Below are 18,077 nucleotides of genomic sequence, written 5' to 3' on the forward strand. Positions count from 1 at the left end.
ATTAAAGATAAAATGCCCGGCATTCGGAATATATGTTTATTGTGGTATTAGAGGGAAGATGCTCGATGTAGACAGTGGAACAATACGAGTAACATCACTGCTCTACACAGACCACTGGTAACATTAGTGGGCTAGAAAGCAAATAGAACTCAAAACAATGAGCACATGCTAAACATAGCCGGTATGCAACATTCATAGAAAAATTAATGAAAGGCACAAATAGAAATGAGTGGACACAATGCAGTCGCCATTACAGAGACATGCCTGTAATTGACAAAGGCTGGGAATTTGCAGACATGTGTACTCGCTTAGAACATATGTTCGCTGATATGACAATAGACTAGTGATAAACAGAAAAACAGATGAGGTATGAAAAACCAAAAAGATTAGCTAATGTGGGACCCTTACAAGATGAAACCAGGTAAATGACAATACTGGGGAATGGTGGAGAAATGGGGGAAAATAACTTGTTTGGGCAACACAGAAGATGACATAGAAAAAGGCCCAGCAATACATCAATGGGGCTAACACACATGAGAGTTCATAGAAGTTAGCAATTGGCAAAGATTGGTATGGGAGGAATGAATGGAACTGAAAGATGACCCCAGGACCCGGTGACTTGCATTACATGGATGCAGCTACGGAGATGGGTGGATGCATGGCATTGTGATGAGAAATTCCAGAGATTCTGCTACGGTTCCAGAAGAAAGGGAGACAACTAATGTAGACCCACTATTTAAGAATAGAGATCAAAACAGGAAGCTATGGACAGCAGTGCAGGTTGTGCTAACAAAGCGCTACGTTTTTATGGGCAGCTCGGTGGCTCAGAGGTGGAGTTGCTGCTTTACAGCATTTACAGCGCCAGAGACCTGGGTTCGATCCCGGCTACGGGTGCTCTCTGTACGGAGTTTGTACGTTCTCCCCGTGGGTTTTCTCTGAGATCTTCGGTTTCCTCCTACACTCCAAAGACGGACAGGTTTATAGCTTAATTGGTTTGGAATATGTTAAAAAAAAGTGTCCCTATTGTAGGATGGTGTTAATGTGCGGGAATCGCTGGTCGGCATGGACTCGGTGGGTCGATGGGCCTGTTTCCGCGCTGTATCTCTAAACTAAACAAAATCACTTGGCACACGGTATGACTATTCTCCTCAACCCTTCTTGTCTGTTAAATCTTTCCATTCACATTGATGATCCTCATGCTTCAGTCCATCTTCTGCAGCTTTCCGATGATTCTGTCGATGCAGCCAGCGAGACAGGGAATGACATGCATATGAAAACGCTTCATGATTTGCAAGTGGACATTAGGTCATCTAAGGAGTTAGAAAGATCTTCACAGCACCTCAGGATTTGTCAAATGACTGCCCTTTGCTTGGCTCCAGTTTACAAATGCAACATAGCTCTTGCATATTATGGGAGTTAACAGATGCTGGAATCCATTATCAGGGAAGAATTTACAAAGTACAGGCACCATGTTCTACGTGTGTTTGAGTTATGTATTTTGAAATAACTCCTTTGTTCCTTTCATCTGGAAGTTTGATTTATGTGCATTTAGAATGACGTGCAAATTTACAGCTGGCAGGATAGTCGTGTAGATGCTCCCCGATTTACGATGGCGCAACTGCTGGGCAACAGCAGCGAGCCGCAGCTCACGTCCGGTCACGTGATCAAATCGTATTACATGCATTACATGCATTTTTGATTAGCGATATTTTCGATTTACGCTGGGCTTATCGGAACATAACCCCATGGTCGATCGACGCACTGTTTTTCAAACACGTAAAACGCAAGGTGTCCTTCCTTGGCAAAAAAAGCAGGACTGGGCAGAGTTAAAGGCAACATGGATCTCTGAAAGGAAACTTATTGGAAACAAAATTCAGTGTGAATTTGTAACTAGCAGAGTTAATAAACAATTAATGAAAGAATTGAAAAAGGGTGCTAGTTATTCTGGCATTTATAAAACATTACATAATTTCAATAAACACGATCATAAACACTAATCAATTGGCCATACGACTCCTAAAGCTCCATCAAAAACGTACCATTTCACAATCCATGCCTGCCTCAACTGCAGGGAGAGGTTGTTTCGAGGGTCGAACCACGGTGGGCATGATCTGATTGTGTAAAGCAGTCTCTTCTTCAGTAGCTTCCTCAAGAACCTTGAATGGAAAGTGTCAGGAACAATATTAACATTGGGCTCACATACATAAACAGTTCGGTGTTACAGCCAGTATCGCCAGCATTGCCACATCTTGGTGCTAGGCTCCTGTATCTGATGACGTGCAAAGCCGTCTCTCTCCCACCCTCCCAACAGAGCAGAGGCTGTGTGAGCTCAGCAAGCAGCTGTGTGCATCCTCAACCACTGTGGAAACTATACAGACACACAGACTCTTACCATGCATGTTAGAATATTTAGACGAGAGAGAAAAAATGGCATTAAGCGAGAGAAGTAAAAATGAGAAGTAAAAACGAGATTCTGGTAGGATACATTTTCTAGCCAGTAATTTAGTCTTGCCAATCGATTTAAAATTAAGTTTGATTTGAAGTAAAAGTTGCCATTTTGCAAGAGTTGTCAGCATCTCTACATCGATGAGACCAAGCATAGCCTTGGCGCTCGCTTTGCGCAATACCTCCGCTCGGTTCGCAATAACCAATCTGATCTCCCGGTGGCTCAGAACTTCAACTATCCCTCCCATTCTGAATCAGACTTCTGTCCTGGGCCTCCTCCATGGCCAGAGTGAGGCCCACCGTAAATTGCAGCACCTCATATTTTGCTTGGGCAGTTTACACCCCAACGGTATGAAAATTGACCTCCAATTCCAGGTAGTCCCTGCTTTCTCCTCCACTTCCCAGCTCTCCCTCAGCCCACTGTCTCCGCTGGTTTATAACACAGACACAAAATGCTGGAGTAACTCAGCAGATCAGGCAGATAATTGTGCTCGATCATAGATGCTGAGGTTATAACTCGTCTCCCCATTCCCACAATGATCTTTCTGTCCAGAGTCTCCTCCAGTGAGGCCACTGGCAAACTGCAGGAAGTACACCTCATATACCGCTTGGGTAACTTACAACCCAGCAGTATGTACATTGAGTTCAAGTTTAAGGTAACTACAACCACCCCCCACACTTCTCTCCCCTGCACCCCACCTAGACTCACACCTACCTCTCTCCTACCTGTCCATCCTCTTCCACCTGCATTCCTTCCTCAATAGCTTCACAATTTGCAACCATTCAAATCTTTTTGTCTCACACCTTGTCTTTTCACCTCTGACCTTTGTCTAAACATTTGTCTCTCCTAACCTCATCTCACCTGTACCGAGCTGTTACTTGCCAGGCTTTGCTGTGCCCTTCCCCTATTCCAGCTTTCTTCCCTCCCCCACCACAATCCCTCTGAAAGGTCCTGTCCTTTAATACTCTGGAGTTTAGAAGGATGAGAGCGGAACTTATTGAAACATATAATTGATATTTGGCTGATTTTGTTTCAATTCCAGAACAAGGGGTCACAGTTTAAGGAAAAGGGGGAAATCTTTTAGGACCGTGATGAGGAAAACATTTTTCACACAGAGAGTGGTGAATCTCTGGAATTCTCTGCTACAGAAGGTAGTTGAGGCCAGTTTATTGGCTATATTTAAGAGGGATTTAGATGTGGCCCTTGTGGCTAAAGGGATCAGGGGGTATGGAGAGAAGGCAGGTACAGGATACTGAGTTAGATGATCAGCCATGATCATATTGAATGGCGGTGCAGGCTCGAAGGGCCGAATGGCCTACTCCTGCACCTATTTTCTATGTTTCTATGTTTCTATAAGATTGCTAGACTAAGTGGGACCCGTTGGGTTCCATGTTCACACGGGAGGGCTGGTCCCCCGACGCAATATTCCACCTCTCCACCAATTCCAATATTGGTGGCCAGTGGGGGGGGGGGGGGAGCTTTCTGGAGCTCTGGTATGGGTGTTGTTGGCTGCAGGGACTACTGGTCTCCAGAGGGCTAGTATGGACATTGTGGGCCAAATGGATTCTTGGGGTGGCAGCTCAGTCCCTCAAGCCTGATGTGCTGGCAACTCACTCACGGCTGGTGGGCTGGCAGTTGACTCATGGCTATTCCTTGAAATTTCATTTCAAGCAGGGTGCAGGGCCACCAAATTCAAATCCATTTTCCTACCATTTCAAGCAGGATGCAAGGCCACCGAATTCAAGTGCAGTTTCCAACCACTTCAAGCAGGGTGCAAGGCCACCAAATTCAAGTGCAGTTTCATACCACTTCAAGCAGGGTGCAAGGCCACCAAATTCAAGTGCAGTTTCATACCATTCAAGGAGCGTGCAAGGCCACCAAATTCAAATGCAGTTTCATACCATTTCATGCAGGGTGCAACGACACCACATTCAGATGCAGTTTCATACCATTTCATGTAGGGTGCAAGGCCACCACATTCAAATGCAGTTTCATACCATTTCAAGCAAGGTGAAACCACCATAAAACCACACAAAACACCACACTCACAGTTCAGTAGACATTCAGTGTATTCAGTTGATTCACAGCTCAGACAGAGTTGTGACCTCTCCCTCCCCCATCATGCAGAGACTGAGCCACACCTACACTTCCGGGTTTTATAATCCCTCCCCCTTCCACCGGAAAAGGTGTGGACTTCATGGCGTGATTGACAGGAGAGAGATTCTCAACATTTTTTAAACACCAATAACACTTTTATTTTTCATTGATGAGAAGAATCCTCTGCACCTGATCAGCAGAGGGGGACTAAGATGGGCAAAAATTACAGCCGTAAGTGGTAGCGTTTTACCTAAAATCAATATTGTGCAAACAGGAAGTTGTCAAGTTTAGACAAACAACCCTTTGCAGTGCATTTTCACTTCAACCCAAACAATCATTTGCAGTGCATTTTTATTTCAACCCGAACAACCATTTGCAGTGCCATTTCACTTCAACCCAAACAACCATTTGCAGTGCATTTTTACTTCAACCCAAACAATCATTTGCAGTGCATTTTTACTTCAACCCAAACAACCATTTGCAGTGCATTTTTACTTCAACCCAAACAACCCTTTGCAGTGCATTTTTACTTCAAACCAACCATATTTTTATTTTCAAACCACTAAGGGCACTCACAGTTGAGTAGACATGTGTTCAGTGTTATTCAGAGCTCAGAGAGACTTGACCCTCTGGCTTCCTCCATCTTGCAGAGACTGAGGCACACCACTTCCTGGTTTTATAGTCCCTCCCCCTCCGTCCAGCAGGGGCAGCAGAGAGAATGGTGATTTAAAAAAAACATTAATATCTCTCTGATTTTTCATTGATGGGAAAAAGCCTCTGGTCCAGGAAGGCGGAGGGGGACTCTGAGCGAGGTGGCCAAAAATGACGGCCATAGGTGGCGGCGTTCTCTCGGAAATCGCAGCACAGTGAGACAAAAGCGGTCAAGATCAGACTTTTAGTAATATAGAAGATTAAGGGTTTGGGCACGCTGGAGGCAGGAAACATGTTCCCGATGTTGGGGAGTCCAGAACTAGGGGCCACAGTTTAAGAAAAAGGGATAAACCATTTAGAACGGAGCCAAGGAAACACTTTTTTACACAGAGAGTTGTGAGTGTGGAATTCTCTGCCTCAGAGGGTGGTGGAGGCTGTTTCTCTGGATACTTTCAAGAGAGAGCTAGATAGGGCTCTTAAAGATAGTGGAGTCAGGGGATATGGGGAGAAGGCAGGATTGGGGATGATCAGCCATGATCACATTGAATGGTGGTGAAGGGCCGAATGGCCTACTCCTGCACCTATTGTCTTTTGTCTAGTGACCCGAAATGTCACATATCCATGTTCTGACCCGCTGAGTTACTCCAGCACTTTCCTTCTTTAACTTCATCAGCAAATATGTATTCCCCGTTCCAAATGTAGTAAACACTCTGTGTACAGGTCAGTTATTTGTGATTAATAAATGCAAGACTCACCCAACCAGTTTCTTCAAATATCTTTAAATCCAATGGGTCACCAGATAACTTGCCCTCGATTCTGGTAAGTGTGTGGCAGACGGCCATGCAAGCCACAAACTGCGACTTCACCAGGCTCTCCCTACAAATGTTATGCTCCGATGGCAAGAAACTGAACACAAAATGAAAACCGGTTCAAACTTCCTTCTTCTGCTTTTAAATGCATTCAAATGGACAGATTTCAAAAGTCAAATCCCAAAATAAATATGCATAACACCAACAAATTGATGAGCATTGAATGCTGCTAAATTCAAATTTGTAAAACCCACTTTTCCCTCAATGAAACTCTCAGCTACTGAGAGTAGTCACAGACCAAGCCCACGTCAATCGTTGAGTAATTTCGAGCAATGAAAATAGTGAGGGAGCACGACGATATGTTCGGTTTCCTCTCATCAGAGTAAATGAGAAGATAAGCTGTGAAAAGCAAAACGTCACGCACCAATGCTCAACTCCACAAAGGTAAGCAACTACCAGGTGGTTGGTTCAACAAGCAATGTCCCAGTTTCCATTCACATGCAACAGACACATTTACACCACCCAACTTTCACCCAAACTCACAAACTCTCACAACTGTATGCAATTCATGATGGTTTTGTGATTGAAGGAGTCTTGACATCAATACTTTAACTTTCAGACCTATTATCTTCCACTCTTTGAATTCCCCAAATGTTCAGACCTTCTTCGGTAAGCGTTCCAGTCTAGAGCCAAAGAAAGGACAAATTATTTTAGAAACAGGTGCTCTAAACCCAAAATTAAAAAAAGTAAACGCTGGAATTGGTGAGAAAGTCTAGCTTTTCACAGATGCTGCCTGACCTGATATTTCCAGTGTAGGAAGGAACTGCAGATGATGGTTTAAACCGAAGACAGACACAAAATGCTGGAGTAACACAGCGGGACAGGCAGCATATCTGGATTTTGGGTTGAGACCCTTCTTCGGACTGAGCCCACTCCTTCTCTCCAGAGATGCTGCCTGTCCCACTGAGTTACTCCAGCATTTTGTGTCTATCTTTCTATACCCAGCCAGGTTCCTGCTATCCCTTTATAACACCTCATTTCACTCTTTCTTTGTCATCATCTAAGACTTTTGACTTGGATGCCAATCATTTCTCTTGTTCGAAATAAGATACTAGATTGGAAGTAATTCATCTTTTTAACCTCTTTTAAAGCTAGTTTCATTTTGTTACTCTCTAATAACCATCAGTAAAGGATAACTGGAAAATGTTACAGATGTATTCATTTATATTTGTTGAACAAGGTGCAGTGCCTGCATGTTTTACCCATACTAAATCTACTGTTGAAACCCGATGTCTTCTCCATCAGCATTTCAATCGTTTAACAGAGTGCATGAAATTCTAACCTTGTCAAAACAAATGAGATTAAGTTGCCCGCAGATATTTATTCTTTGAGGGCTGATGCAGGAAATGCCCAGTTTCTTCAATCGTCTTTGTGCAAAGACAATGCCAGCAGTCATGGCCGCAGGAAGGGCAGGGGGAACTGTGATGGTGATGATATCAAGTGATTTAATAATGATTGTGGCAATTATCACCTGCAGAAGAACAGAACAACATCAACAGGTCATTTATTATGAGTTCAGCAATAAACAAAGACAAATAGCAATGTGCTGAAGTGCATGTTGAGCAACATTTTAAATTTATTTCTTATCACTGAGGTTATAATTAGGTTCTAATAAAACTGTCACAACCAAGTTCCAGATTCTTCCCAGCAACGATCAGACCCTTGAACATTGCACAGTGGACTATGGACTTCAGTTCTGTCACTATTATAGATAACCAAGTATTGCAGTTATTCATTGATTGCACTCTTTATAATTATACAGTCTCTTTGTTATTGAGTTAACGGGCTTGGTAAGCTGCGGTAAGTAGGAATGGCATTGTTCCCTTGTTGGTTCGCATGACAATTAAAATCTCTTGAACTTGAAAAAGAACCAAGACATACCTTATTTAAAATACTGTGGATAATAGTGTAGAGGAAGCCTATTGCTGCCACACCCACGAGGCAGAGCAGAAAGAGGTAGGCATCTCTGTACAGTTTAAAATCTGTGGGCTTTGGATACAGGATTGAACGCACCAGTCTCCCCTTTGTGGTGCTGAAACCTTAGTTTAAAACAAACATGGTCATTGCATCCCCCATCCTCATGCATTACACACTTCACACCAACATTCTCATAAACATATACTTTCTGAACATTGTGGTACAAGTAGAATGTAATATATGCAACGGACATTAAATATAAACAGTGGAACTGCATCGTCTTCAACATGTTTGGGTGCAATCCCACTGCAGGTTCCTCTGTCCCTGGGAGCTGGCGATTATACCTCAGCCATGAACGTCCTTGCCCAGAATCCCACTGTGTTAAACTTGCTTCAGTATTGTTCTTCAGATCTCACAGTAACGTTGATCTCCAATGTTGTAATGTGAGCAATGGTCAGTATGTGGTGAGTTAGCAGATTGAGCTTGGATAGTGTAATAATGTAAGTGTGCAATCATCAATGGCTTTGTCAAACAGCCTGCTGTCTACACCCACACTGTGCTCACAAAGATCAGCCAATGAAAGCACACCTGTAGCCACAAGGATTCAAGGTAAAGGTGCAAGGTGTAGATTAAAGGACTGGGCAAAGAGCCCACTTCACCGCCACTTGAAGAGGCTGCACACCCAGCCATGAACAGTGGTCTGGACGCATTGTGTGCATGTAGCCCTGTGTAACTTCATATTAGTTTTTCTTATTAAGAGATTTATATAAGTCTTGCTGTGAATATGTGTTCTGCATTTGATTTGTTGTTAATGAGTTAGATCATTTTTCCTGTGTGGTGATTGGTTTGGGGGCGGGAGCTGGGAATTGTGGGTAATCGAAGAGAGAGAAGTCCAGAAGAAGACAGAAGAAGCCTAGGCTAACTGCTACCCCTTCAGCTCGGAGGTGTGGATTAAAGACTGTCGCTGTTTGGACTTTGTGATTACGAGGAGAGTGAGAGCAGCGGATAGCTGAGCCCTGGAGACAATGAGGGAGAAGGAAGATTTCTGCCACATGGGGTCCTCTCTGGTCAGCCAACTCCCCGCCATCTTGTGAGCTTCTGCACTGTGCACTTGTCGGCTTCCACTGTATTTGGCCGCGACGCTCTCCAGCTTCGACCAGGCTTGCAACGTGGGGTTATTCTTGTTTTGTTTTTAATGTTGCCGGCTTGTGTGAGTGAGTGTGTGGGCCCACATAGTAATTAATACTTAAAGGTACTATAAAATATTGAAATTAAAGGTGCCCTATTGTCCAAATTAAGAGAGTGCATAAATACTTAAATTAAGGGTTAACTAACACCTATAAGGGAATTAAAGTTTACGAACCTGGGGCGCAGCTCATGTAGAGGGCAAAGAAGCGCTACATGCAAATCACACAATCATTCTGGAAAGTTTCAACTCTGAACTTATGCATGGTGACGGTACACACTAAAGCAGGTTTATAACAAGTCTATTTTGGAGACGGACTCTACCTGTTCTCACTACAAGAGCTTTAACACGTTCTCCAGAATAAAACCGTGTCTGGATGACTGTGGTGCCACAGAAGAGCGTGTGCCGTTTGTGGTTTTCCGGGCAGTAGATTTCATCATCTTCTAGACCTTTTGAAGTCTTCATAGGATTTGGCAAACTGATTTTTGTTTGAGGAACACTTTCACCTTAATTAAAAACAAAAGCAGAGTCAGCAATTTGGCACATTTCAAGCCACCTCCAAATGGAGTTAGTAATGTAACGATAGATGAGCTTTTCACTTAACACCGGTACACGTGACAATAAGCTAAACTCAAATACCTAATTATAATTGAAAGATACAGCATAGAGTGATACAGTGTGGAAACAGGCCCTTCAGCCCAACTTGCCCACACTGGCCAACATGTCCCAGCTCCACCAGTCATAGTGATACTGACATAGTGATACTTCCACATAGTGTGGAAACAGGCCCTTCGGCCCAACTTGCCCACATGTCCCAGCTACGCTAGTCATAGAGTGATACAGTGTGGAAATAGGCCGTTTGGCCCAACTTGCCCACACTTGCCAGCATGTCCCAGCTACAATAATCCCAACTGCCTGCGTTTGGCCCATAGATTAATGAATAAATTACGTTAAAGAAAGATTGATGAATCAATAATGGGCAGCGTCAAGATAAATCTGGCGGATGCTCTGTTTGCATCCTGTAGTATGGTGGTTGTCGGGATCAAACATGCATGGCTGTAGCTACGGCAGCAGCTCCACTCGTTGTGCCACTGTGCATGGGAGATGAAAGAGGGCAATGACAAGTGACGTGGCAACCACACCAAGCTTCACCTGTACAATTCCTCTAAATACACCCACACTATGACGCCATCTATCACAGCTGCCGGACGTGGACATGTACACGTTCCCGATGTTGGGGGAGTTCAGAACCAGGAGCCACAGTTTAAGAATAAGGAGAAAGCCATTTAGAATGGAGATGGGGAAACACTTTTTCACCCTGAGAGTTGTGAGTCTGTGGAATTCTCTTAGATGAGCTTCTTGGTCAGCATGGACAGGTTGGGCCGAAGGGCCTTTTTCTCCGCTCTATGACTTTAATGAAATAACACCCTTTGTCAAAGTTGAGGAATGTTCCTGATACTTAAAACACGGGGGGGAAATGAATAAACCAATGCAAAGATTATAAATGTTCAAAGCAGTAAAAAAAAAACGATTGTTTAATATTTAAAGCATTGAAGTCAACACGAAATAAAAGTTGAATATACTCTTACTTGCCCGAGACCCCCCAATACCCAGTCAGTAAATAGGCTCGAGACCCTGCACCCGGTCCACCAGTTGAGGGTCTCCAGCAAGGGGCGGCATGGTGGCGCCACAGATTTGTTTCCATCCTGACTACGGGTGCTGTCTGTGTGGAGTTTGCACGTTTTCCCCGTGACCACGTGGGTTTTCCCCGCGAGCTCCGGTTTCTTCTCACACTCCAAAGACGTACAGGTTTGTAGGCTAATTGATTTTCATTTGATTTTCATTCAATTTATTGTCATTGTCTTCAGTAAGAGACAACAAAATGCTATTTCCCATACAGTCATATGAATATTTAAAAAAAACACAGAACACAATGTCCATAAGACAAACATCCCCACAGCAGCACCAACGTTCCCCACTGTGAGGGAAGGAACCAAATTCCAGTCAACCTCCTCGCCGATGTTCCCCAATGTTCACCTGTGGTCGTGGCCTCCCGCACCCCCCCCCCCCCCCGCAGTTGCCGTTACGGGCGGCCTGATGCTCAGGCCCTCTCGCCGGGCTTGGTACAATTTTAAATTATCCCTCGTGGGTGTAGGATAGTGTTAGTGTACGGGGATTGATGGTCGGTGCGGACTTGGTGGGCTGAAAGGCCTGTTTCCACACTGTATTTCTAAACTGAACTAAGCTTACACAGCAAGGTCCAGTGCATTACTGATCTCCAACACAGCTTTGATCAACGTCACATCCAGGAAGATCAGAACTTCATGCATGAGTTTAGAAGTCACTTGTACTTGGTTAAATGCCCGCAGTAGCAGGGGAAATGCAACTACAACAAAATGCTCGCCATTTACCTCAACTGTGTGGTCGCTCAACTGAATATGATTTTCCTCAGGTGTTTATTTTCATCAGAGAATTTTACTGAATGAGTCTCTGATGAAGGCCACAGGATGAACGACAACAGATTAAAGGATACCATCTTCTTTAATCCACTGTATCTAATTACCTGTTAACATGCTTTCGTTAACAATGCAAGTGCCGCTCAGCAGTACGGAATCACAGGGCATTATAGTCCCATTCGATGGAATGACTAATATATCACCAGGCACCAGATCTGTAGACAAAGCTTCTTCTATTTCTAAAAGAGACAAGGGATACAAAAGAGATTATTTGTTTGACAAGAGGCCAACATTTTCCATGAAATTTGAAATGCCAAACATACCACAGCAGATGAAACACCAGATGCGGTCCAGGCAGTCACCATTCACTTTCTGTGTAAAAGACTTGCCCTGCGCACATCTCCATGAAACTTCACCCCTCACCTTAAAGCTGTGCCCTCCAGTGTTGGACATTTCCACCCTGGGAAGGAAGGTTCTGACTGTCTATCCTATCTGTGCCTCTCATGATTATATGGACTTCAGTCACATCTCTCCTCAACTTTTGATATTCCAGAGGAAAGATTCTAAGGGGAGTAAGAGGTGACCGTGGCTGACAAGGGAAGTCAGGGACAGTATAAAAATAAAAGGGAAGACGTATAACATAGCAAAGATGAGTGGGAAGCCAGGTGATTAGGAAACTTTTAAAGATCAACAGAAGGTAACTAAAAAGGCAATATGGGGAGAAAAGATGAAGGATGAAGGTAAGCTAGCCAAGAATATAAAGGAGGATAGTAAAAGCTTCATTAGGTATGTGAAGAGAAAACAATTAGTTAAGACAAATGTGGATCCCTTGAAGACTGAAATAGGTGAATTTATTATGGGGAACAAGGAAATGGTAGACGAGTTGAACAGCTACTTTGGTTCTGTCTTCACTAAGGACACAAACAATCTCCCAGATGTACCAGTAGCCAGATGACTTAGGGTGACAGGACCAGATAGACTGATGGGACTGAAGGCTGATGAATTCTCAAGGCCTGATGGTCTGCATCCCAGGGTACTCAAGGAGGTGGCTCTATAAATCGTGGACACATTGGTGATCATTTTCCAATGTTCTACAGATTCTGGATCAGTTCCTGTGGATTGTAGGGTAGCTAATGTTATCCCACTTTTCAAGAAACGAGTGAGAGAGAAAGCAAGGAATTATAGACCAGTTAGCCTGACATCGGTGGTGGGGAAGCTGCTGGAGTCGATTATCAAAGATGTAATTTGGATAGCAGTAACAGGATCGGTCCAAGTTAGCATGGATTTACGAAGGGGAAATTATGCTTGACAAATCTTCTGGAATTTATTGAGGATGTAACAAGTAAAATGGGCAAGGGAATAGCCAGTGGATGTAATGTACCTGTATTTTCAGAACGCCTTTGATGAGGTCCCACACAAGAGATTAGTGGGAAAAATTAGAGCACATGGTATTGGGAATTGGGGATTGACATGGATAGAAAATTGGTTGGCAGACAGGAAACAAAGAGTAGGGATTAACGGGTCCCTTTCAGAATGGCAGGCAGTGACTAGTGGGGTGCCGCAAGGCTTGGTGCTGGGACCACAGCTATTTACAATATACATTAATGATTTTGATGAAGGAATTAAAAGTAACATTAGCAAATTTGCAGATGACACAAAGCTGGGTGGCAGTGTGAACTGTGAGGATGCAGGGTGACTTGGACAGGTTGGGTGAGTGTGCAGATGCATGGCACATGAAGTTTAATGTGAATAAATGTGAGGTTATCCACTTTGGTATCAAAAACAGGAAGGCAGATTATTCTTTGAATGGTGTCAGGTTAGGAAACGGGAAAGTACAATGAGACCTGGGTGTCCTAGTACATCAGTCAATGAAAGTAAGCATGCAGGTATAGCAGGCAGTGAAGAAAGCAAATGGCATGTTGGCCTTCATAAAGAGAGGAGTATAGGATCAAAGAGGTCGTTCTGCAGTTGTACAGTCCCAGTGAGACCATACCTAGAGTATTGTGTGCAGTTTTGGTCCCCTGATTTGAGGAAGGACATTATTGCTATTGAGGGAGTGCAGCGTAGGTTCACCAGGTTAATTCCTGGGATGGCGGGACTGTCATATGATGAAAGAATGGATCGACTGGGCTTGTATTCACCGGAATTTAGAAGGATAAGAGGAGATCTTATAGAAACCTATAGAATTATTAAGGGATTGGACACGCTAGATGCAGGAAACATGTGCCCGATGTTGGGGGAGTCCAGAACCAGAGGCCACAGTTTAAGTATAAGGGGTAGGCCATTTAGAACTGAGATGAGGAATAACCTTTTCACACAGAGTTGTGAACTTGTGGAATTCTCTGCCTCAGAAAGCAGTGGAGCCCGATTCACTGGATGCATTCAAGAGAGAGTTAGATAGAGCTCTTAGAGCTAGCGAAATCAAGGAGTATGTGGAGAAGACAGGAACGGGGTACTAATTGTGGATGATCAGCCATGATCACATTGAATGGCGGTGCTGGCTGGAAGGGCCGAATTGCCTACTCCTGCATCTATTGTTATGTATCTATGTAAGTTTGGCCAACCTCCCCTGAAAGCTGCCAGCCTCTGGCATTCTAGTACAATTCCTTCTACAAAGACTGGAGGGAGATTTATTACCAAAGCACTTAATCCGTTAAACTGGAAATGATCTGGCATGATCAAAAGATTTGTTCAATTATTGAGTTTAAAGGGTGAAAGTTTAAAACAGAGTACCGTCTCAAATTAATCATCAACAAATGTAGTTCAAGTTTCAGGATTTCTAAAGAATACTCATGCCTCTCACAGAGAGTGGCGAGTCTGTGGAATGCTTTCAAGAGAGAGCTAGATAGGGTTCTTAAAAATAGCGGAGTCAGGGGATATGGGGAGAAGGCAGGAACGGGGTACTGATTGGGGATGATCAGCCATGATCACATTGAATGGCGGTGCTGGCTCGAAGGGCCAAATGGCCTCCTCCTGCACCTATTGTCTATTGTCAACAACTTAAACATTCACTTACCATTGTCTGCTCTGCAAACTGAAACTCTGACAGTACTGTGGGCCGCTACCATGTCATGTAACATCACGTATTGCTGAAAGAATAAGCAAATCAATTCATTAAAATGTACTGTATCAAATATTTATAAATATATTACAAACACACGGAATGTGAGCAATCTGCTGTGGTGGATGCTTATGATAACTTTTATGTAGTTGTGTGTCTTGTCGCTTTTTTTTTCATATGGCTGTATGGTAATTCACATATCACTGTACCTTAATTGGTACACATGAGAATAAAGGACCTTTGAAACCTTTAGTTTAGAGATACAGCCTGAAAAAAGGCCCTTCAGCCCAACAGGTCCGCATCAACCAGGGATATCCACACACTAAAACTATCCTACACACACAGGACAATTTTACATTGATACGAAGCCAATTAACCTACAAACCTGTACGCCTTTGGAGTGTGGGAGGACACAGAAGATCTCAGAGGAAAACCACGCAGGTCACGGGGAGAAGGTACAAACTCTGCAAACAGCCCCCATAGTCAGGTTCGAACATGAATCTCTGACGCTGTAAGGCAGTATCTCTACCGCTGCGCCACAGTGAGTGATATTAAGTTGGAAAGGGTGCAAAAGAGATGAATCAGAGTGTTAGCTGAGCAATTGGGCTGACGTTACCGGGAGAGGTGGGATAGGGAGGAGTGTAGGAGGCTGAGGGGGGACCTTATTGAGGTGTACAAGATCATGAGGGGCACGGATAAAGTGAACGCTCACTGTCTCAAACTCAGCTACAACTCTTCCTGCCAAGGCTCAACAATTACTTGGAGAAGCCAAAGACATGTCACAACCTTGGTCCTTCTCAGGAAGTTTAAATGTAAACCAGACTGCTCCAAATGATTTGGACGACAATTTTATATCATGTCACTTGCAATGCATTGCTCCTCTATTACAATGATGTTTTATGTAATTTAACATGTCAATGCCTATATGTCTTTCTTGAGGAGACTTGTAATGTAAATCACGCCTGTTGAGAGGGCTTTGCTAATCTGGACATGTCCCGCCTACAATAAATCACTGAAATAATAGCTCCCTTTCATTCTTAAAACAAATTCATATACGACGATAGACACAGAGTGCTGGTGTTACTTGGCGGGTCAGGCAGCATCTGTGGAGAACATGGATAGGTGACTTTTCACAGAGTGCTGGAGTAACTCAGCGGGTCAGGCAGCATCTGTGGAGAACATGGATAGGTGACGTTTCACAGAGTGCTGGAGTAACTCAGCGGGTCAGGCAGCATCTGTGGAGAACATGGATAGGTGACGTTTCACAGAGTGCTGGAGTAACTCAGCGGGTCAGGCAGCATCTGTGGAGAACATGGATAGGTGACGTTTTGGGTTGGGACCACGGATAATGCTGCAGACAGAAGTTTACCAATGCGTTAACCTCTTACCTTTCTAACAGTATGTAGCGTGGTCACAATCGATATAATTGACATTATGATAATTGCCACACCGTAATAATAATAGCCATTAAAACTCCAAACAGTTATACTAAATATTTGAAATATGTAGAAAGGATTGAGCACCTAAAAATGAAACAAAATGTGTATGTAAGTTACATGCAGTCCATAACACACCTCTGGATTTAACAGTCTTAAATGAACAAAACCTCAGATTTACATATATACGGCCACATTATTTACACATATCTGATCGTGACCAAATTAGTTTAAGATAGATACAAAAAGCTCAAGTAACTCAGCGGGACAGGCGGCATCTCTGGGAGACGTTTCAGGTAGAGTCGTCTGAAGAAACAGGCCCATCGGCCCACCGACCAGCGATCCCCGCACACTAACACTATCCTACACACACTAGGGACAATTTACACTTATACCAAGCTAATTAATCCACAAACCTGCACGTCTTTGGAATGTGGGAGGAACCGAAGATCTGGGAGAAAACTCAGCCAGTCAAACTCCATGCAGATAGTCGGGATGGTAGCCGGGTCTCTGGCACTGTGAGGCAGCAACTCTACCGCTGCATCACCGTGCTGCCCGTGACAAAGTTAAATGGGAATCTTGACCTGTGAAGCATGTAGAACCTCCAAAATGATGGAGCGTTGAATAGTGTTCAATTGTTTCCTCCCCCCCCCCCCCCCCCCCCCCCCCAGTAATCAGTCACGAGAGGCAGGGTAATACCTCACTGGAACACAAGGGTTTTTTCTTGTGAACCTCAATCTGTTCTCCTTCATTGCCACAGATAGAGTCATAGAGTGATACAGTGTGGAAACAGGCCCTTCGGCCCAACTCGCCCACACCGGCCCAACTACCCTAGTCCCACTTGGCTGCGCTTGGTCCATAACCCTCCAAACCTGTCCTATCCATGTACCTGTCTAACTGTTTCTTAAATGGTGGGATAGTCACAGCCTCAACCACCTCCTCTGGCAGCTTGTTCCATACACCCACCACCACCACCCTCTGGGTCAATAAGTTACATTAGAAATGTGCATACAACTATATTGAATACTTTTGCAATTTTTGTCCACGGTGTAACCTGGCGACTCTTTGCATACTTGTGAATTGTATGCAAAACAAATAAAATTTCACTGTAGCAAGTACATGTGACAATAAAGTATCAATGCACTAGCAGAAATTCCCCAGAGACATGGAAGAGTCATTGAGATTCAGGTGATGATTAAAGTGGAGGAGCATTCACACAGACGTGTGGATGAACATGTGTGGCCAAACAGAACGCAAGTGGCCAAGGGTCGTCCAGTTCCAACCACTAACAGATGTCGGTGCAAGTGCATCATCTGCAGTCTGCAGGGTGGTGGTTCACACAAGGAGAATGCATCCAGGGAGCTATAGAGGCCACCCATGTATTCCAAGCCCCTGTGGAGTCTCAGTCACGTCCACTGACAGCTCTGCTTGACGTCAAGGGGAATGCTGCTGTCTCAAGAGCTCAAATGTGATAGGAGCAGAATTATGCCATTCGGCCCATCAAGTCCACGCCAACATTCAATCATGGCTGATCTATCTTTCCCTTTTAACACCATTCTCCTACCTTCGCCCCATAACCCCCGACACCCTTAAATGAGAGGCAAGAGTGTTGAATTGTCATATGTCCCGAAAAAAAACAATGCAATTCAGCCTTGCAGCAGCACAACAGTAACTGGATCCAGACTGTTGAGGAATTAGACCACGGGACTCCAGTCTCTGATGACAGGTCCCTGCCCAAAGGGGATGTCCAGAAGATGGAGAAATTTTAATAAAGAATAGTCAGCAAGAACCAAAGGCAATGGGACTGAGTTTTTAAAAGGTTGGGTAAACTTGCATTAAATTGTGTGCAGTGATAAAGGGCATTAAAAATAACCGAGGCATTTAGAATAAGGGACGTCACTGAACACAAACTAATTAAATGACCATCCAAAAAAAACAACTTCACATGGAGAGACATG

The 18,077-nt window shown here is 44.0% G+C and overlaps 1 protein-coding gene across 3 annotated transcripts in view; it reads right to left on the reverse strand.

Annotated features, from left to right (window-relative positions):
• The window catches only part of atp13a3 (ATPase 13A3), a 52,800-nt gene that overhangs the window by 18,385 nt on the left and 16,338 nt on the right, over window positions 1-18,077 (reverse strand). For all 3 annotated transcript variants that reach the window (XM_033031318.1, XM_033031316.1, XM_033031317.1), the window contains exons 8-16: window positions 16,072-16,206; window positions 14,639-14,711; window positions 11,730-11,861; window positions 9,490-9,672; window positions 7,945-8,102; window positions 7,346-7,534; window positions 6,625-6,686; window positions 5,950-6,100; window positions 2,040-2,156 (exon numbers count right to left, since the gene is read on the reverse strand). In XM_033031318.1, coding sequence (XP_032887209.1) covers window positions 2,040-2,156; window positions 5,950-6,100; window positions 6,625-6,686; window positions 7,346-7,534; window positions 7,945-8,102; window positions 9,490-9,672; window positions 11,730-11,861; window positions 14,639-14,711; window positions 16,072-16,206 — 1,200 coding nt within the window. The remainder of the gene's footprint in view (window positions 1-2,039; window positions 2,157-5,949; window positions 6,101-6,624; window positions 6,687-7,345; window positions 7,535-7,944; window positions 8,103-9,489; window positions 9,673-11,729; window positions 11,862-14,638; window positions 14,712-16,071; window positions 16,207-18,077) is intronic.

Source organism: Amblyraja radiata, chromosome 13 (genome assembly GCF_010909765.2).
Source record: "Amblyraja radiata isolate CabotCenter1 chromosome 13, sAmbRad1.1.pri, whole genome shotgun sequence".
In the NCBI taxonomy this organism is placed as follows: domain Eukaryota; kingdom Metazoa; phylum Chordata; class Chondrichthyes; order Rajiformes; family Rajidae; genus Amblyraja; species Amblyraja radiata.